At 43.4% G+C, this 22,291-nt stretch overlaps 1 protein-coding gene across 2 annotated transcripts in view; it reads left to right on the plus strand.

The window, feature by feature from the left end:
- Nucleotides 1-22,291, plus strand: part of LOC111961588 (G-protein-signaling modulator 1-like) — a 40,024-nt gene that overhangs the window by 11,995 nt on the left and 5,738 nt on the right. For both annotated transcript variants that reach the window (XM_023983981.1, XM_023983982.1), the window contains exons 2-11: nucleotides 5,373-5,594; nucleotides 6,572-6,707; nucleotides 6,898-7,040; nucleotides 9,497-9,620; nucleotides 9,939-10,054; nucleotides 10,378-10,533; nucleotides 15,087-15,195; nucleotides 16,104-16,218; nucleotides 19,994-20,064; nucleotides 20,229-20,393. In XM_023983981.1, coding sequence (XP_023839749.1) covers nucleotides 5,373-5,594; nucleotides 6,572-6,707; nucleotides 6,898-7,040; nucleotides 9,497-9,620; nucleotides 9,939-10,054; nucleotides 10,378-10,533; nucleotides 15,087-15,195; nucleotides 16,104-16,218; nucleotides 19,994-20,064; nucleotides 20,229-20,393 — 1,357 coding nt within the window. The remainder of the gene's footprint in view (nucleotides 1-5,372; nucleotides 5,595-6,571; nucleotides 6,708-6,897; nucleotides 7,041-9,496; nucleotides 9,621-9,938; nucleotides 10,055-10,377; nucleotides 10,534-15,086; nucleotides 15,196-16,103; nucleotides 16,219-19,993; nucleotides 20,065-20,228; nucleotides 20,394-22,291) is intronic.

Raw genomic sequence — 22,291 nt, forward strand, 5'->3', positions numbered from 1 at the left:
GTATTAAATCGTTTATATCCCCCTCTTCAATTTACACACAATACCCGATAATGACAAAGCAAAAACTGTTTTTTAGACATTTTTGCACTCTGACGGAGCTCTAGAGTTCCTCTGTGGAGATGGGAGAACCTTCCATAAGGACAACCATCTCTGCAGCACTCCACCAATCAGGCCTTTATGGTAGAGTGACAATGTATGAGTGGCTTTGGGACAAGTCTCTGAATGTCCTTGAGTGGCCCAGCCAGAGCCCGGAATTGAACCCGATAGAACATCTCTGGAGAGACCTGAAAATAGCTGTGAAGCAACGCTCCCCATCCAACCGGACAGAGCATGAGATCATCTGCAGAGAAGAATGCGACTAACTCCCCAATACAGGTGTGCCAAGCTTGTAGCGTCATACCAAAGACTCGAGGCTGTAATCACTGCCAAAAGGTGCTACAACAAAGTACTGAGTAAAGGGTCTGAATACTTATGTAAATGTGATTTCAATTAAGAAATTTGCTAAAATATTTTTTAAAAGTTGGTTTATTGTGTGTTTAGACTGATTAGGGGGGGGGGGGACAATTTAATAAATGTWATAAGGCTGTAACGTAAAAAACTGTGGAAAAAGTCGAGGGGTCTGAATACTTTCCGAAGGCACTGCACATAGAGTTGAAGTCAGAAGTTTACATTCACTTAGATTGGAGTCATTAAAAAACTAATTTTCAACCACTCCACAAATTTCTTGTTAACAAACTATAGTTTTGGCAATTCGGTTAGGACATGATGTCATGATGTCAAGCTTTAGAAGCTTCTGATAGGCTAATTGACATCATTTGAGTCAATTGGAGGTGTACCTGTGGATGTATTTCAAGGCCTACCTTCAAACTCAGTGCCTCTTTGCTTGACATCATGGGAAAATCAAAAGAAACAGACAAATTGTAGACATCCACAAGTCTGGTTCATCCTTGGGAGCCAAACACCTTAAGGTACCACGTTCATCTGTACAAACAATAGTATGCAAGTATAAACACCATGGGATCACGCAGCCGTCATACCGCTCAGGAAGGAGACACGTTCTGTCTCCTAGAGATGAAAGTACTTTGATGCAAAAAGTGCAAATCAATCCCAGAACAACTGCAAAGGACCTTGTGAAGATACTGGAGGAAACAGGTACAAAAGTATCTATATCCACAGTAAAACGAGTCCTATAACGATATAACATTACATTACATTTAAGTCATTTAGCAGACGCTCTTATCCAGAGCGACTTACAAATAACCTGAAAGGCCACTCAGCAAGAAAGAAGCCACTGCTCCAAAACCGCCATAAAAAAGCCAGACTACGGTTTGCACCTGCACATGGGGACAAAGATCGTACTTTTTGGAGAAATGTTCTCTGGTCTGATGAAACACATATAAAACGGTTTGGCCATAATGACCATCGTTATGTTTGGAGGAAAAAGGGGAAGGCTTGCAAGCTGAAGAACACCATCCCAACCGTGAAGCACGGGGGTGGCAGCATCATGTTGTGGGGGTGCTTTTCTGCAGGAGGGACTGGTGCACTTCACAAGATAGATGGCATCATGAGGGAGGAAAATTATGTGGATATATTGAAGCAACATCTCAAGACATCAGTCAGGAAGTTAAAGCTTGGTCACAAATGGGTCATCCAAATGGACAATGACCCCAAGCATACTTCCAAAGTTGTGGCAAAATGGACTAAGGAAAACAAAGTCAAGGTATTGGAGTGGCCACTACAAAGCCTTGACCTCAATCCTATAGAAAGTTTGTGGGCAGAACTGAAAAAAGCATGTGCGAGCAAGGAGACCTGACTCAGTTACATCACCTCTGTCAGGAGGAATGGGCCAAAATTCACCCAACTTATTGTGGGAAGCTTGTGGAAGGCTACCCGAAACGTTTGACCCAAGTTAAACAATTTAAAGGCAATTCTACCAAATACTAATTGAATGTATGCATGTAAACTTCTGACCCACTGGGAATAAATCATTCTCTACTATTATTCTCTACTATTATTATTTCACATTACTAAAATAAAGTGGTGACCTAAGACAGGGAATTTMTACTAGGATTAAATGTCAGGAATTGTGAAAAACTGAGTTAAAATGTATTTGGCTAAGGTGTATGTAAAATTSCGACTTCCACTGTACATACGAAATATCACATACACATATCACACATTTACATATACATGAACACCTCCGCTGTAAATATTCCTGTATTTTCTATAGATGTTATATCCGTGTATTCCTACTGCTGTATCATCAAATGTACTGTATTAGTGAGTATCAGAAATGGCTAATATATTAATTTGATCTAAGATTAGCAAATTACTAATCTCATCAATTTTGTTTCTGAGGCTACATATCATTTATATGAGCTAKCTTTAACTCTTTCCTGGGTAGCTTATTGAAAACTTAACTCGTAATGTTAATAGTTTGTTTTTCTACAGTAATATTTCTATTTCTGATAATAACAATGAAGGAATTAATGGATTTTTGAGCAGATTATGTTCAGCAGATGCCTTATCTGGTTTGGCCCGGCTGCAGCAGGCACTGCAGATATCAATCTAATGCAAAGGTTTAGTAAATCTGTCCCTCCGGGGGCTAAAGGATCCATCTAATCCAAAAACCTCTTAGCCTTCTTACCCTACACTAGTCCAACCCAGTAACCATGGGAAACTGTCTCAAAGACCAACAGCCAATGTGTCCTATTTTCCCTTCCTGAGGCCTGTGCTTCTCTCTGCTGCTCAAATGAGAACTGATGATATAAAACTCAGGCTCTTTACTCTATACATCAAAAGCACCCTGATTCAAGAAATAGACCAGCCAAAGATAGAATGCCAAATATTCCATATTTAATGGAATCAAAATCAATTGTGTACTCACTGCAATTTGTCTCCGATTTGTAAACCTGCGTATTTGTATCGCTCACTCGCTTTATTTCTCTCTCTCTTCCTTGCTATCTTTCTCTCTCGCTCTCTCTCACACCGGGGCACCGGTCCTGCTGAGAGACGGTCGTGTCACACTGTCGTCACCAGCAGTCACCCAGGATCCTCGCCCCAAGATACTTCCCCTTCTCTCAGCGTGGCTCAGTGGGATTGACTACAGTACTCAGTGCCGGTTGAGAGAAGGACCACGCAATACTACTTAGGGAGGACAACACTATACAGTCATTTACTGACTCACCTGTTAACCTGCCTCATATAGTGCTTCTGTGGAATTGGGGAGTTTTACATTTGTGGATATCCATAGAAGACATCTGCAGTGTTGGAAGGACTAACTTTGTTGATTTGTTAGAAGTTTGTGTTCTAATCTGAAGGGGTTTTGGGGATTCTTATCATTGTCCCGAATAGCTTCAGACATTCATCGTTGGTACTTTGGGCAGCATTTGGGGACACCTGAGGAACAGGGCTTTAAAGCGTGCATAGTATCTCCAATGGGATTCTGTCCAAATGGTCTGGATGCACTGTTGCTAACGTTGGCGTATTCGACTATGGAGTAATTAATCAAATCTGACATCTGCTTTCATATAGACTTCTCAGGGTCATACAAAGCCCTACATCTCAAACCCGGCTGTGTGTATGTGTATCCTGGTGGCAGCATAGTATTGCTATGTTGTTCTCCTGGATTCTCTAGCAGAACACTTGAGTGTATTACATTAGCATACGTGAGATTTTGCATTCAAGTTCACCTCCACCCTAAAGTTCCACCTCATGCCTCACATCCCTACAGCTAAGGAGTGCCTTTAGTTGACCCGGTAGTCCATGTCGTCTAACTCTTGCCATCTCACTGGGGCCCAGAGTGCGGTGTGCAGGCTGGTCCACCGGGGCTTCAGACCCCGGGCCCTGCTGAGGCCCATAAGGCTGGAGCTGGGGGTGTACGTCGAGAAGACCCGCACCAAACAGAAACACAGGTACTGGTTGAAGTTCTGCCAACAGCAGGCTCAGATGTAGCACTTTATTTTACTGTACTATTAAGGTATTTGCTCAACATATAGCCTAGATGCGGACTGCAAGGGTATTGGTTGGCTGCATACTTCAAGTAATTCCATTTCCAACCTATTTGGAACAAATTAGTGTCAGGTGCTGCATGAGTCATAAGTCTTACTGTATTTAAGATGTTTTGTTGTTGTCATTGAACCCCTTGGAAATTGGCATAAAGGAGTAATTGTTGTGTAATATTAAGTAGTTTCTAAGTAAATACCAGGGAAGTAGTGTACCGTAAAATAATGTGCTACTAATCATATAAACACATATGGATTACACTGTGGGGCTAATCTACACTGAACTCTACCCTGAGCTCTACCCTGAGCTTTGCCTTTCAAATGATAGCATAAACAAATCCACATTGGCTGGTTGCTTTCATCATATCAATGGTTCTCAGATGACTGTGGGGAAGGTCTTAGAATTGTCTCAAGAATGAGGCTAGCTGATATTACAAATATTTTGGACCGTTTTGAGTGACAGAAACTGTTATGTGAAGTCCAGAAAGAGGTTAGGCATGCATGGTATTATGTAACCATGGTAACTAAGGCATTCTGGAGGGCGAGAGGGACCTGGCTCTACAGCAGTTATTTCTGGCATATGAGCCCTCTATTCTCTTCAGAATTATAATGAACATTTATTATATTGACTAAACCCAGACACTTGATAATTGTACTCTTGGACTATACGTTGGAGGCCCTACTGTATACTGAAAAATATTTTGCTTGGACAACATTGACAAAAATACAGTGCTTGAGGGGGCAAGGAAATGCTCCAAAGAGCATGTTCATTGGGCTTGAGGCTTTGTGTGTAGTGATATGAATTCTGTCTCCTTCCTTATTGTCAGTGTGGAGATTAGGTGTTTTCCCATTTCTTCCCACTGTCTCCCAATGCAGCATTTAAGACCTGCAGCGCATCAACACTAGCCTGGTTAAACCAGACTGAACTAGAGTGTGTGGGCTGGACAGCTCTYGGAGGATGAGACACTGATTCTCAATGCAGGGAAGAAAAGACGTGTCAGTTATCTTCACTATATAAACTGGACTTTTAAACAGTAGTGTTATGGAGAGATAGAGATGAGATCAAGGAGCTGAAAAGACTACATCTACAAGGTGCTCATGTCAAGGCAAGTGTTTCTTCTGACACTGTTGCTGTGGTAACCGCACAGTGATATTGATTCAGACACTGTTGCCATGGAGACATTTAGGAGTAAACTTTTCATTGTTGGTGACAGTTTTCGGACACCATTGCCATGGTACCTTCATAGGCACACTGTTTCGCACTCTGACGCTGTAATACTGACATTCTCTTTTTCTCTGTGTCTGTGTGTGTGTGTCTGTGTGTGTGTGTCCCTGTGTGTGTGTCCCTGTGTGTGTGTGTGTGTTCAGGATGGAGGCCTCATGTCTGGAGTTGGCCCTGGAGGGAGAGAGGCTGTGTAAGGCGGGGGATTTTAAAGGGGGGACAGCGTTTTTCGAGGCGGCTGTGCAGGTGGGAACAGAAGACCTGAAGACCCTCAGTGCCATCTACAGCCAACTGGGCAATGCCTACTTTTACCTGAAGGAATACGGCAAGGCCCTGGAGTACCACAGACACGACCTCACTCTGGCCAGGTGAGGCCACGGAATACCAGACCACATCATGTCTGATTATGGATTCAATTGTAGTTAAAGTACTTCAACCTATGGTATGAATATGTTTAAAAGAGTCATTTTATAGAGTGCAATGGATGTATATGTCATTTAGACTAAAGTCATTCATAAAGCATAAGAGAGTATGTAAACAGTTATCCATACTGTAGCTATGGGTTGCATACTATACAGAGTAGGGCTGGGAATTTCCAGGAACCTCACGACATATTATCACGATACTTATATGCATTGTGATTCGATAATTAGATTTTATTGCAATTCAACGTTTCAAACATATTGCTRACCATATGTCTGCTGCAGAGGGACAAGAGAYAGCCACGAGAAAACAAGTTTTGATCAGTCATGGAAATAAAAAAGTGCTGAAAACAAATTGGCTCCCTATTTAAAAAGAGAACAAGCTATGAAAAATGATGGAGTTTTGGTGCAGGTACAGCTAGCGCAACAATAATATTGCGATATTGTCAAAACGACACAATGTCAAAAATAATATCCCGATAATGAACTGTATCGATCCCCCCCCATTATTAATATGACTTGTATGCCTGTTGCCCTCCTAGAAGAAGGAGGCAGGTTTTGATAGTGTTCATTTTGATGAGAGCCCCTTGGTATTTAGCTCAGATGACTAAGCCTGTCTCCTGTGGAGAGGTGTGCAGTTGGTAGCCTGGCGATTACAAACCCAGAGGGCTGGTGCTTAGTTACAGTACATTACAATAACAGCAGGGCAACTGGAACCCTGTCCTAAGAAGGTAGGGACCACTTAAACAGTTGGATTTGATGACCTAAGCGCTAAGTCTAAGCAGTAGCATGTGTGTTATTGTGTTGACAATGAGCAATGGATTTGGCAAGACGTCACAAACAGATCTGGGACTCAGGCTATGTACGCATTGATTATGACTTCAAAACCATGACTGATAATGAGATACGGTCTCTATTTACAGGACAATAGGGGACAGGATAGGGGAGGGGAAAGCCAGCGGTAACCTTGGAAACACATTGAAGGTTTTGGGGCGCTTCGACGAGGCAACGGTGTGCTGTCAGAGACACCTGGACATCTCTCAAGAGCAGGGGGACAAGGTAGCACACACACACACCACCACATTGGATTGGAGGATTGCAACTGTTAAGTACCATTTATCAGATTTAGAAGAACGGCATATTGTWTTGAAAATACATTTCAGTGTGGTCCATGCTATTTCAGTTGAAAAATACCCTAATGTATTCGAATGTCTCTATTTGCCTTCTTTTTCCCTTTACGTCTGACCAGGTGGGAGAGGCCAGGGCTCTGTATAATATAGGGAATGTGTTCCATGCCAAAGGAAAGCAGCAGCTATGGGGCTGTACCCAGGACCCTGGGGACCTCCCACCAGTCGTCAGAGATACACTGCAAAGGGCTACTAGCTTTTATGAGTGAGTGTTAAGCTGTATACACATGCTTGTACATGTGCACATGAACACCTACGTACTCTACGTGCAAGAACACAAGCAGGCACCCGTGCATGCACACAGCACAGACACCATACATATGATTGATATATCCCACTGGGCTATTAGCTTCGTCAAAATCTCTGCAGGCAATGAACACTACCTGAATCAGTCTGTGGAGGAGTGGGATAAAAGTGAATTGCCTTTACAGTTAAGTCAAAACTGTAGTACACAATCCCCTGTGGACACACAGAGTGTCACGAACGTCGTCAGGGAAATGACCGGACCAAGGTGCAGCGTGGTGAGCGTACATTTTTCTTTATAAAGAATGTCGCCAACAAAACAAGAAACACCAAAAACGAACGTGAAGCTTACTAGGGCTATACAGGCCACTAACAAAAAGACAACTACCCACAAAATACAAAAGGAAAAAAGGCTGCCTAAGTATGATTCCCAATCAGAGACAACAATAGACAGCTGTCCCTGATTGAGAACCATACCCGGCCAAAACATAGAAACACAGAACATAGGGTTTCCCACCCGAGTCACACCCTGACCAACCAAACATAGAGAATAAAAAGATCTCTACGGTCAGGGCGTGACTGTACCCCCCCCAAAGGTGCGGACTCCGGCCGCAAACCTGACACTARAGGGGAGGGTCCGGGTGGGTATCTACTTCGGTGGCGGCTCCGGTGCGGGATGCAGACCCCGCTCCACCTCTGGCTCCCCCCACTTTGGTGGCGCCTCTGGTGCGGGGACCCTTGTCGCCGACCCCGGACTGGGGACCGTCGAGCTCCGCTCCGGACTGGGGACCGTCGCTGGAGGCTCCGGACTGGGGACCGTCGCTGGAGGCTCCGGACTGGGGACCGTCGCTGGAGGCTCCGGACTGCGGATCAATGCTGGAGGCTTCGTGCCATGGATCCTCACTGCAGGCTCCGTGCCGTGGATCATCACTGGAGGCTCCGTGCCATGGATCATCACTGGAGGCTTCGTGCCATGGATCATCACTGGAGGCTTCGTGCCATGGATCATCACTGGAGGCTTCGTGCCATGGATCATCACTGGAGGCTTTGTACGTGGAGCCGGAACCGGTCTCACCGGACTGAGGAGACGTATGGGAAGCCTGGTGCGTGGAGCTGCCACAGGGCTTACCAGGCTGGGGAGACATACTGGAGGCCTGGAACGTGGAACCGGAACAGGTCTCACCGGACTGGGGAGATGCACTGGAAGCCTGGTGCGTGGAGCAGGCACCGGATACACTGGGCCGTGGAGGTGCACTGGAGGTCTCAAGCATAGAGCCGGCACAACCCGTCCTGGCTGGATGGTTACTTTCGCCCGGAAAATGCGGGGCGKTGGCACAGGACGCAGGCTGTGCAGACGCACCGGAGACACAGTACGCAGAGCTGGCGCAGGATATCCTGGGCCGAAGAGACGCATTGGAGGCCAGGCGCGCTGAGCCGGCACCATCCGTCCTGGCTAGATGCCCACTCTYGCCCGMCCGATGCGGGGAGCTGGAATATAGCGCACCAGGCTATGAGTGCGCAATGGAGACACCGTGCGCATCACTGCATAACACGGTGCCTGACCAGTCACACGCTCCCCACGGTAAGCAAGGGGAGTTGGCTTAGGTCTCCAACCTGACTCAGCCAATCTCCTCGTGTGCCCTCCCCCAATTTGTTTTTGGTGCTGCCTCTCGTGCCTGCTCCGCTGTGCCAACTCCTCGTACTGTTGCTGCTCTGCTTTCGACGCCTCTATCTCCTCCCTTGGACGCTGATACTCTCCAGCCTTTGCCCAGGGTCCCTTGCCTTCCAAGATCTCCTCCCATGTCCATTCCTCCGGAAAACGCTGCTCCTCCCGGCCACGCCGCTTGGTCCGTTTGTGGTGGGTAGTTCTGTCACGAACGCTGACGTCGTGGAAATGACCGGACCAAAGTGCAGCGTGGTGAGCGTACATMTTTCTTTATTAAGAATGTCGCCAARAAAACAAGAAACACCAAAAACGAACGTGAAGCTTACTAGGGCTATACAGGCCACTAACAAAGACAACTACCCACAAAATACAAAAGGGAAAAAGGCTGCCTAAGTATGATTCCCAATCAGAGACACCGACAGAACCATACCCGGCCAAAACATAGAAATACAGAACATAGAGTTTCCCATCCGAGTCACACCCTGACCAACCAAACATAGAGAATAAAAAGATCTCTACGGTCAGGGCGTGACACAGAGGCTCGCTCAGGCCTTCGGTCTTGTATGAAAACACACTGACAGGCCAGTTTCCTACGTCATAACTACTGAAGTACTGTACTGTTTATTTTGTGCAACCACAGCATAAAAAATAWAATTTTTAGTTCAAGACAACAAAAATAAGACTTTTGATTAATTTGTGTAAAACACAATTGGTACACAATACTTTAACTCAAGTCCTCCTCTCTCCTACAGGATGAATCTATGTCTGGTCAAAGAGCTGGGCGACCGAGCTGCTCAGGGCAGGGCCTTCGGTAACCTAGGCAACACCCACTACTTGCTGGGAAATTTTGTGGAGGCCATCAAATTCCACAGACAGGTGATATACATATCCCTGGGACAGTAGTCAACACCATCATGTGTACTAGTAAAGAGATAGCGTATGTAACACACACAATAGTGTAACATAATTAATGGTAAGAAAAGGTGTTCTCACATTCAACCATTTCGCCCCTGGATGAAAACACATAATCAACTTGCCTGTTTGAATGAGCTTAATGTAAAGTGTATGATGTACTTACAAGACGTAAAAGTATCAGTTTTGCAATGCTATTGTTCCATCAATAGGGTAAAGACTGGTCAAGGTGAGCAATATACACATACATTCAAGAAAATATTTAAACTTTCTTTTGTTCAGAGACTGTCCATCGCCAAGGAGTTTGGTGACAAAGCAGCTGAACGTAGAGCCTATAGTAACCTAGGCAACGCTCTGATTTTCCTGGGACAGTTTAACACTGCCACGGAGTACTACAGGTAAACAAAGACTACACGCTGACACCTAGTGGACTTGATGTGTATCAACCAATGGAGCTCAGAGCGCTACGCCATGTTCTGTACTTGATTACCTGCATGTATTCAAATCTATTAATGTTTTAAGATCAATATAATGTATGAGATTAATTTCTAATAAGAATGTTTAATTTAAAATAAATACTTAGAATTTTGTGTGGAACAAACAAATGTTTTACTTTAAATACCTCTTTCTCCATTCACCACCCTCTTACTTCCCCTATGTATAAATCTCATTCCTTCCTCCTCTCTCCCTCTCAATCGCCCTGTCTTCCTTTTCCATCTAGGAAAACTCTGCAGCTGTCTCGTCAGTTGAAGGACCAGGTGATGGAGGCGCAGGCGTGTTACAGCCTGGGGAACACCTACACTTTGATGCAGCAGTACGAGAGAGCCATAGACTACCACCTCAAACACCTCCTCATAGCCCATGAGCTCACCGACAGGTATGCACACTCGCATGCAGGCACACACACTCACTTAATAGTCAGACACACCGAGAAATCTGACTGCCGATAGGTAGTTAGCACAGTAGGAGGCCGTTCCTTCTCTTGCTAAAACAAAGACAAACCACTGTGTATCGACCCGGTACCAACAAACTACTAGTAGAATCGCACTTCGTCAATGGACAACATCTTGACTTTGATCCAATCAGAGTGCACAAACCTCCACATGGGGGAGCTGACAGGAATGGGAAGGTCATTTTAAAAAATAGGGCAATTTCACAGTGTAATTAGAATTGTGACCAAAAATAAAAGCTGCATAATACATTTTTTTTCTAGAGCAACTCTTTACATCTTTAAAACTTCTTCAGGATTGGTGGGTCCCCTGAGGGACGGTTGAGCTAACGTAGGCTAATGTGATTAGCATGAGGTTGTAAGTAACAAGAAGATTTCCCAGGACATTGTAACGGCTGTCCTCCTCCTCATCAGAGGAGGAGTAAGAAATGTCGGACCAATGCGCAGCGTGGTATGTGTCCATAATATATTTTAATGAAACAAACTAACACAGAAACAAAACAATAAACGCCACGTGAAATAACAAACCGAAACAGTTCCGTGTGGAACACACAGACACGGAAGACAACCACCCACAAAACACAATAGAAAACAAGCTCCCTAAATATGGTTCCCAAATAGAGACAATGACTAACACCTGCCTCTGATTAAGAACCATATCAGGCCAAACGAAAAACCCAATATAGAAAAACAAACATAGATAACCCACCCAACTCACGCCCTGACCAAAAAACAAAGAAATAACAAAAGAACTAAGGTCAGAACGTGACAGACATAGACATATCTGATATTGGCAGAAAGCTTAAATTATTGTTAATCTAACTGCACTGTCCAATTTACCGTAGCTATTACAGTGAAATAATACCATGCTATTGTTTGAGGAGAGTGCACAGTTTTGAACATGAAAAGTTTTTAATTAACAAATTAGGCACATTTGAGAAGTCTTGAAACAACATTTTGAACAGAAATACAATGGTTCATTGGATCAGTCTAATACTTTGCACATACACTGCTTTCATCTAGTGGCCAAAATCTAAATTGCACCTGGTCTGGAATAATACATTATGGCCTTTCTCTTGCATTTTAAAGATGGTACAAAAAAAATACAAAAATACAGTTGTTTTTTTCTTTGTATTATCTTTTACCAGATCTACAGAAAACTCAATTTTACATAAGTATTCACACCCCTGAGTGAATACTTTGTAGAGAAGCATCTTTGGTGGCGATAACAGCTTTGAGTCATCTTGGGTATCTCTGCATTTGTTTTGCACATCTGGATTTTTGCCACATTTTTMGGGGGGCAATCTTCCAGTCTTTCCACAGATTTTCAATGCGATTCAAGTCCGGGCAATGGCTGGGCAACTCAAGAGGCTCTAATTTTGGCTGGCATTAAGGCCGCCCTAGTTTCAAAATGCAATTTAGTTTTATATGATTAAAAACAAGCATAGCCTCCCCTCTAAATGAAGCCTTTTTTTGTCTGCCCAATGCAATCACAAAGTAGTCAAGAAGACTGTCGATAAAGGGTTTGTTTCCTGAGACCGCTTGGAAATGAATCTTAAATCACCAAAGCTTTACTAAAATATCAAGTTTGAGAGGAGTAAAACAGTGAGCTGACACTCACCTTTATCAATGCATTGTAGGCAGGCCCACATTATTTTAGCCTGGCATGTTCCGTTTTAGGATTTGCGTAAAACCCTCCCTAGTCTGCGTTGTTTTATATGCCCACTGGGAGAAATGATGGTGCCTGTAAGTGTGACAGTCTATTTAAAACAGGTTGTTGCTTAGTTTTGTTTAGAATTATTCATGATCTTTTTAGGCCTTATCAATAATGAATTTAATCTTCCTTATTGCTTGGCATGTCCATGCTCAGTCATAATGCAATTTACAGTAGGCCTAGCCTCCAGATCAGTGTGAACGCTATTGAAGTCATTCAATTACTTAGAACAATGTGGACTGCAAATAGGTTCAAGTTAACCTATTTAACCTTTAGCAAAGATGAGATAGGTCTACAATTTGTTATTTAGTTTCTGTAAGCTATTTAACTATAAAAACGGACTAACATTGGAATTGGAGTTGATTCCAAGGCAATACATACACAACCTGAAGCAACCACATATTTCTCCATGGAGCAGGTTCTGATTGGCCAGTAAGGGGCCAAGCCTTGACACACCCACAACTTGTTTATTCATCACAACCCAGCACTATCGCACCAACACCAGCAAGTGCGCCGATAATTGTGATAGTGAAAATAGCAAAAATATTTGCCACACCCCTGAACCTATAGTGTTACCGCCTGCGCTTAGATTTACCAATGCGGTAGGTTTGTTAAAATAGAGCCCAAGGACATTTCACATTTTTGTACTGAAGCCATTCCAGTGTTGCTTTGGCTGTATGCTTGAGGTCATTGTCCTGTTGGAATGTAAATCTACGCCCCACAGTCTAAGACTGTTTGCACTCTGAAGCAAGTTCAAGGATTTTKCTGTATTTGGCTCCATTCATGTTCCCTCTATCCTTACCAYTGTCCTAGGCCCTGCCGCTGAAAAGCACCTCTATAGCATGATGCTGCCACCACCAAGCTTCACGGTAGGGATGGCGTTAGACAGGTGATGAGCTGGGCCTGGTTTTCTCCAGACATAGCGCTTCGCATTCAGGCCAAACAGTAAAGTGTTTGTCTAATCAGACCACAGAATCTTTTGCCTTATGCTCCAAGTCTTTCACATACCTTTTTGCAAAGTCCAGGCATGCGGTCATGTGCGTTTTTTCTCAGGAGTGGCTTCCGTCTGGCCACTCTCCCATAAATCCCAGATTGGTGAAGTGATGTAGAGATTGTTGTCCTTCTGGCAGGTTCTCCCATCTCAGCCAAGGATAGCTGTAGTTCTGTCAGAGTGGTCATTGGGTTCTTGGTCACCTCCCTGACCAAGGTCGTTCTTGCCTGGTTGCTCAGTTTGGCCAGATGACCAACTCAAGGCAGAGTTTGGGTAGTTCCATATTTTTTCAGATTCCCAATGATGGTAACCATTGTGCTCTTGTAAATGTTCAACAGTCTAGAAATCATTTTATACCCTTCCCCAGATATATGCCTCATCACAGTTATATCTCGGCGATCTAAGGACAGTTCCTTGGACTTCATGGTATAGTTTCTGCTCCTACATGCACTGTTAACTGTGGGATCTTATATAGACAGGTGTGTTTCTTTCTAAATAATGTCCGAATTGGCCACAGGTGGACTCCAATCAAGTTGTAGTGACATCGCAACGATGATCAAAGGACATMTTATGCACATGAGTTCAATTTGGAGTGTCATAGCAAAGGAGTGTGAATTACATGTAAATTAGATATTTCTGTATTTCACTTTCAAGACATTTGCAAAAATGTATACAAATATGTTTTTCACTTTGTCATTATGGGGCGTTGTGTGTAGTTGGATGAGAATAAAAATATATTGAATAAATATTGAATTTAAGCTGTGACACACCAAAACATGGAATGAGTCAAGTGGTATGAATACTTTCTGAAGGCACTGTAGGTAGGGGTAAAGTGACTAGGCAACAGGATAGATAATAGACAGTACCAGCAGCATATGTGGTGAGTGTGAAAGTGTGTGTATGTGTGCGTCTGTTGGGGAGTCAGTGTAAGTATGTGAGTGTGTGGGTAGAGTCCAGTGTGTGTGCAAGAGAGTTAGTGCAGCACAGTGCACACAACACTAAATGCTTTATCAAGCTAGCTATCTAGCAAGATGATGAAGAAAAAAAAWTCATTCTCCATTATCCAATTTGTAAGTCGCTCTGGATAAGAGCGTCTGCTAAATGACTTAAATGTAAATGTAAATTACCCCATACTGCCAGTAACAGCTCGRTTGCTAGCTAACGTTAGCTAAACAGTTAGGACAACATAGCTAGCTAGCTACTCTACTGACTCTCGGCAGCTAATAAGCAGCTGCTTCATTCAAAAACATGTCCTTTGTAGCTCAGTTGGTATAGTGTGGCACTTGTAATGCCAMGGTAGTGGGTTTGATTCCTGGGACTACCCATATGTAAAATATATGAATGAATGTAAGTCACTTTAGAAAAAATAATCTGCTAAATGGCATATTATATTAAATGCATTGTGATGTAATTATAATGTTGGTAGGTACGCTAGTTTTCTAGTTGTAGCCGTCTGGCTAGTATTGACAAGGGCTTACTACAAACTCTAGCTATCTGGCTACAACATTAGCGCAGCTTGCTAGTTCTGATCTACAGCAGGCACAAGCCAAACATACCTGTAGCTTAAGCAAGCTATTGCCACTCTGTGGTCTGGAGTATTTTAACTAGGCTGGGCGGTTGGGAATCTGTGCTATGTGAACATCAAAAAGTTGACAGCCGGACAACTTTTGAAGTGTCCGAACCTTTACACGCACACACACTTTAAAACCTTTACTTAAAATGATTATCATTATGGTGTTTGATTTGTTCCTTCTCTAACTGTGTATGTGTTGATAGGGTTGGTGAGGGCCGTGCCTGCTGGAGTCTGGGAAATGCCTATGTGTCTTTACGGAACCATCGCCAGGCCCTGCACTACGCCCGCAAATACCTCGACATTTCCAGAGAGGTAACTAGTGATCACTGCAGCTACACAATTTTTTAAAGGAGGTATATTACTGTGAAGACTATTTTCAACACTAATATATTTGCAGTCGCTTTTTTTAAATTGATTTATTTTATTTAATTTTTAAAATTTTATCCCCTTTTCTCCCCAATTTTCGTGGTATCCAATCGCTAGTAATTACTATCTTGTCTCATCGCTACAACTCCCGTACGGGCTCGGGAGAGACGAAGGTCGAAAGRCATGCGTCCTCCGAAGCACAACCCAACCAAGCCGCACTGCTTCTTAACACAGCGCGCCTCCAACCCGGAAGCCAGCCGCACCAATGTGTCGGAGGAAACACCGTGCACCTGGCCCCCTCGGTTAGCGCACACTGCGCCCGGCCCGCCACAGGAGTCGCTGGAGCGCGATGAGACAAGGATATCCCTACCGGCCAAACCCTCCCTAACCCGGACGACGCTATGCCAATTGTGCGTCGCCCCACGGACCTCCCGGTCGCAGCCGGCTGCGACAGAGCCTGGGCGCGAACCCAGAGACTCTGGGGGCGCAGCTAGCACTGCGATGCAGTGCCCTAGACCACTGCGCCACCCGGGAGGCCTGCAGTCGCTTTTTTAAACTAAAAACATCTAACTGTGAAATCCCATACACCTGTAGTCAATACGGTGTCTCTCTCTCTTTCTCGCTCTCTCTGTGTCTCTCTCAATTCAATTGACTTTATTGACATGGCAAGTTCATTATTACTTACATTGTCAAACTATACATATCGAAAAATACAAATCAAATATATATGTATATATATACAAAATATATATATATTTATATATATATCTCTCTCTCTCTCTCTGTGTCTCTCACTCTCTGTGTCTCTCTCTCACTCTCTCTCTCTGTCTCTCTCTCGCTTAACCTACTCTCAGATTGGGGACAGGAATGGCGAGTTGACTGCCAGGATGAATGTGGAGCAGATGATGGAGGCTCTGGGGGTCAACGAGAGTGACCTTTCATCATGTGGGTCAGAGTTCGAGGTGCAAGGTAACAGGGAGATTTCTTTCTATGGTTCTTCCTTGAACTTGTATTTTCAGTGTGAGAGGAAATTATGACCATGTGCCAGAGTCTGGTGTAACAGTCAAAGCACCCAACTCCGGACCACACAAGGCCCCTCGCGACCATGCTGTCTGTGCCCCTCTCTGCCACAGGATTCTGCTTAAATACATCAATTATGACCACTGGAGTTGTTTTTAGAAAAGGATGAAGTTTCCCATGTAGACACTGGTTTGAGTCTAGATGTGTTTGTCCTCTTGGTGGTTCAGTGTGGGATTTGAGGAGGGTAAGATGATTCTAGAATTCTAGATACTTCTACTTGGAGCGCCAAAATCATAACATGCTGAACTAACAGCACAAATTATAATCTACTTTTGTTGTTTATAGAGAGTAGATTTTCAATTTGACCCATGTATGCACTTTTTTTTCTTGGTAATGACAGTAATAATACATATGGAAAGTCCTGTACAGTACGTTTTGTCTCTGACCAGCCTTAGTCCACATGCACTGCCATCTCTCATCTCCTCTCTCTTCTCTCTCTCTCTCTCTCTCTCTCTCTCTCTCTCTCTCTCTCTCTCTCTCTCTCTCTCTCTCTCTCTCTCTCTCTCTCTCTCTCTCTCTCTCTCTCTCTCTCTCTCTCTCTCTCTCTCTCTCTCTCTCTCTCTCTCTCTCTCTCTCCTTACCACACCCCACGCACAACCCTGAGCACAGACTCACTCTCACACTCGCTCAGAAGGAGAACATATCACTTCTCCATCCAAACTTTGAGTTGAGAGAGGCAGGACCTGTGATTAGTTCCTCCAGGATACTTACTGGACACCGCAAATGGAATACAACTATAGACTAATAACAATTGTAGCAACATTTGATTTAAATTTCATGGGATTGACAACAATAAATGTACCATAGCTCTCTGAGTCCGGAGTATGAGGTAAGCAAGGTCGAGGCTTAATTATAGCCTTTTAATTCTTTCAAAATACTGTACATGGTATTGGAAGCTTTCCTTTCTAGTTGCCATGAATCTGTAAAGAACACTTSAGGGGTTTGAATGCACACTTTAAAAGGCTTTTGTAAAATGCTATAGCCCATTTTCCATTCAATCGGTTGAGGGAGATGTATGTACAGTATATGTCAGAGGTGGAGTGATGTTAGCAAAGCTCAGAATAAGCTCTAGAGAATGCATACATTTGTCCTTGTGCAAATATCTCCAAGCTCCGGGCTTAGATAGATGATGTGTCGCTGTGCTTCTGTCAACAGAATCTTCCTCTGCTGATCATTCATCTCTAGGGCCATAGTCTTAGTGAATACATTATGTATGACCCTCTAAAAGGATTTCTGTACAAGTCTAAAGTCTTCTATAGAGTCATCATTTCAGCTCTATCGTTCTGAGGTTGGATTCAATCAACCACGGATCAGACGATGGAGATGTGTGCTTTGTAAAGGAAAATGTATTCTTAATGTGTCTGCCAGACAGACATGCCCTTCATCTGTCAATGTGTGTTAATTATTCATGTACAGTTGTACAAATTACATACTCTACAATTCTACATGCACAGTGCTAAGAGTTAAGAGGAACTCCATGTATTGTCCTTATCTTAATAACCCGTCAAGTCATTGTGACAGCTTGTAAACCAATATCCAGGCAATATACTCTGTCTTCCTACAACAATGTTCTAAGGCTATGACAGGAGAAAGATAGAGGGGCCATGTGAGACATTGTCTGACGAAGATAGACTGATCAACAGGTCAATGTTTGACAGGTCAATGTTTGAGGTCACTTGAGGTCATTCTGGGCCATTGCATCTTCCATTGCGTCCGGGTCTAGAGGAAAGGGTGAGTCAGGTGGACACAGCCCTTTTCTGTGTATGGAGAGAACYTGTTGGATGTTTATTTAAAACAGGGAGCGTCTGTTTAGAGCAGCAGGCCCACACTGTATAGACTGTGGTTAGGTGGGACCTGAGGTCAGGCAGCCCTGGCACTGCCACCTCACAGAATAGAAATACAACAAGTAGAACAGACAAATCCAGCGTGAAACCAACATACCTTTGTAGATACCTAAATAATTTTTCCCCCTCTAAATAAATAGACAGATGGGTTCTCCGACTCGCATAACATAGACACACTGTAAATAAAGAGGCATTTGRGTCCCATTTTGAATAACTAGGCCCCAGATACATGGTTCAAATCCATTGGTCAAATAATGATAACATAACTTTCTAACTGTAGTTCCAAMAATGCTAGAGCTAATGATACAACCAAATACATACATAGTGTTTTCGTTTTCTACTATTCAAGTGTCATATGACTGACAGATGCATATGTAGGATCTTAATTTGACCAGTATTGTAGTAGCAAAATAATCCTGCAGCAACAGGAATTGAACGTTTAGTCCATATCGTTGCTTGATCGGTGGTTATGCTATTAGCTGAAACAAAAGTAGGCTGCATGAAAAGTCCAATACTGTTAATATAACCGTGTTTTACTGCAGGTTATCAGTGAATTTATGTAAATTATTAAGCATATCTGCATTTCCTGCAGCGTAGGACAATTCTCTGCAACAAGAGTGATCACATTAAGATCCTACATCTGTAGATCTACACAGATAGTAGAAGTGTGAGAAGTGGACTGCAGAAATGGACATGCAGTCCCATCCCTCACAGAGCTGTTCTGGGTCTCTGTGAAGGTCCTCCAGGTCACACACTGGCCCAACATTTGCTATGGGCGCATGGCTCATAAAGGGCCCCTTATTCATAGTTTGTTTGCCTGGCTGTCTGACTGAACCTCGTCCTCACTGCACATCATAAGACCACAGCACACACATGGGAAACCATGCCTGCTGCGTTGAGCTCCCATAGACTTCATGGGAATCAACTGTTTGCGCTGTATGTGTGAAAAACRGTAGATTTTCTGTTTACGAGATTTATCTCACAGTTGAGAAATGTAGTTTTGAATGGTCAACGTACAGAACTTTCTGTAATACATCAATGTTAGAGTCATTAGTAAAACAGAACGTTACTCAACCCTCTATAAGGGGTTTGTACACTGTTYATACACTAAACAAAAATATAAACATGCAACAATTTCAACGATTTTACTGAGTTACAGTTCATATAAGGAAGTAAGTTAATATAAATAAATTCATTAGGCCCTAATCTATGGATTCTACATGACTGGGCTTGGGCACAGCCATGGATGGGCCTGGGAGGGCATAGGCCCACCCACTGAGGAGCCAGGGCCCAGCCAATCAGAATTAGTTTAGTCCTCAGCAGCTGCACATTTTAGAATGGCCTTTTATTGTCCACAGGACTAGGTGTACCTGTGTAATGATCATGCTGTTTAATCAGCTTTTTGATATGCCACACCTGCCAGGTGGATGGATTATCATGGCAAAGGAGAAATACTCACTAACAGGGATGTCAACAAATTTGTGCACACAATTTGAGAGAAATAAACTTTTGGTGTGTATGGAACATTTCTGGGATCTTGTATTTCAGCTTTTTTATAGTTTATGATGATCGTACAGATTCAATCATGAACTGATAATTATTGATCAAATATTTGTATTCACTGTAACAATCCTAGCCTTGATGAGTTACTGTGTCTCTGACGTGGGATTGTGGATAGGATGTTTGTCTTTAAAGCCCCACTCAGGGCAATAATGGCCCTCCATTCATTACATTACTAAAGGGCACACTTAATCTTCTATTGACAACTTTACAAAGGGTATCTGCTTTAATGTCCTCTTTTGCGCTCTTCTCTGTTCTAGGAGCCAGACCAAAATTCACCAAGAGAAACAGCATGGACAGTGTCGAACTGTGGAAGTACTCGACAGATAAGGTAAAACAAAGTCATATTGTTGATTCCATTTTKGTTTTCTCACATCATGTCTCTGACAGTTTTCTGTAACACAACTTACATGGTACATTTCAAGTTTATATAAAATTACAGCATACAAATATAAAATAAATGAAAATTCATTGGTATATTTACTTTCCCTGCAGATTGGAGACAGCCAGGACGTGGACAGTATATCCCGGAGAACCAAGAGTCAGCAGTCTCAGCCAGGCAGAGGGAAGGGCTACCCCGACAGCCAGTCCTCAGATGACAGGCAATGGTTGGAATCCCCTGTGGACACCGATGACATAACTGTCCAAGTCCCGCCTCCAGTGAGTCTTAATTTTCAATTTCAACCGAGCTCTGAAAAACTCAGTTAACCATGAAAGATGATTTTCCATCCACTCAACTGATTTTAATCTGAGTAGATTTATTTTTTGAACTTTCTTTTTAAATTGCCTACCAGCCCTCTCGATAACTTCACTTTCTCAATATATCTCTGCTTAACAATAACATGCACCTGGTGTTTACTAGTCAAGTTAATTTAGATCAGTCATCCCTGTCTCATCAGCTCCACTAAAAGGCATCAATTACAAAGACTATTGTTTTCAATGTGTAGTGTAGCTCTATAATGGACTCAGACACAATGACTTTGAACTGTGTTAGCTTTAGCCAACAGTAGCGATTGCTCCTCTGAGTAGCTTGCTTCTCCTTAAAGCCCTAATTAAATCTCACACTTTCCACCTAGTATGAAAGTGTTCTASTGAAAGGCATTATCTACTGACTCCAGCTTCAGTTTCCCTCTGCATTTAAGGATCGGCAGCCTTTTAAACAATCAATGAAAGCTAACCTGACAGCTAAAACGACATAAATGTGGTTAGCGAGCCAATGCTGGTGGTCAGGAAGAGGCTTCTGAAGTCTGTAGGGTTCWTGCATCCAGATTTACGTTATATGATGATAGTGGCAAGGGAAAGTGCTGTAGGTGAAACATGATGTGATGTAATGAGGGTTAATGGCCAGACTAGGTCTCCAGGTTACTTCCTGGTAGAGAGGAGTACTATGTCTGATGGCGCTTCCAGGAATAACACAAAGTAAACTTGCTGGCCTTTCTGACTGCTCTAGATTGTTCATAACAATACACCTTTGTGCTGTCCTTATCCTTAGAACATCATCGGCCAGCTTCAGCCAATGGGGTTGTGTAATTCAGCGCCTGACTCGACCAACCATGCATCTCGGTTCTGTGATGCTGTTAATTGTTGTAATCAGTGGACTGCCGTTGAAAAGAGTGAGGAAGCCATTGTGTGAAGGCTGCCTGTTATTTATTGGCTGACTAAAATAGCTGTTGTACCATTGTGGGATGGTATGGAGACAAGGTGCACTTCCTCTGTTGCTTATCCCTCTCTGGATTCCAGAACTAGACTCAATAATATATTGAACTGACAATAAAAAGGGTACTTGGTAWTTTTTTTTCACACCAGGTCACAAGTCACTCTGATCACAAAATGCGAGGGGAAGGGGTCGGCCATTGGGAAGTGGTGAAATGTCAATGGGTACCATTGTGTGCCTCTGTGTGTGTCTGTTAAGGATAGCGGTGCAACTTTGAGTTCTGGTTTCCTTAGCAACACTGATTTAATTTAGGGAGAGCCCTTTCCCCTCTCACTTCCACCTCTCTCTCTCCCAACTCACACACTCTCTCCTTCCACCTCACTCTCTCGCTCCCCTTCACCATAATTGAGTAATTGAACAATACATAGGCAGAGGGAAGATCCAGACAGAGAGGCAAGGGGAGAACAGACAGAATCCAGGAAGTCACAGCTCATTATGCTTGGAGGGGGAGAAAATTGCAATCACATGGAGCTCAGCTGAGGCACAGGAAGACGCACAGAATGTTTCTTCTTTTGCTGGTCAATTTGGGAATTGATCACAGAATAGCATTTTAATGAACTTATAGTATTCATGAGAGATCCATATTAATTTATTGCTGCTATAGATACAATTATTAAATAGATGGCTTGATTGAACCCAATGAGATGTTCCATTGTGCTTGCCGGAACTGTCTCTTGGCAGTGCCCAGAGTTTGTTGTTCCCGTGATTTGTTAGTGGGCACTCTCTGCCATCCCCCTGCCTCGGCTGACAATGTGACCTTCATCAGAAGACCCCCCTCTCCTCATAATGAGTTATTTTCCCACAGTGGGAGAGAGAGCTGCAGCTGGGACAAAGATGTCCTGCA

Source organism: Salvelinus sp. IW2-2015, linkage group LG4q.1:29, assembly GCF_002910315.2.
Source record: "Salvelinus sp. IW2-2015 linkage group LG4q.1:29, ASM291031v2, whole genome shotgun sequence".
Taxonomy (NCBI): Eukaryota; Metazoa; Chordata; class Actinopteri; order Salmoniformes; family Salmonidae; genus Salvelinus; species Salvelinus sp. IW2-2015.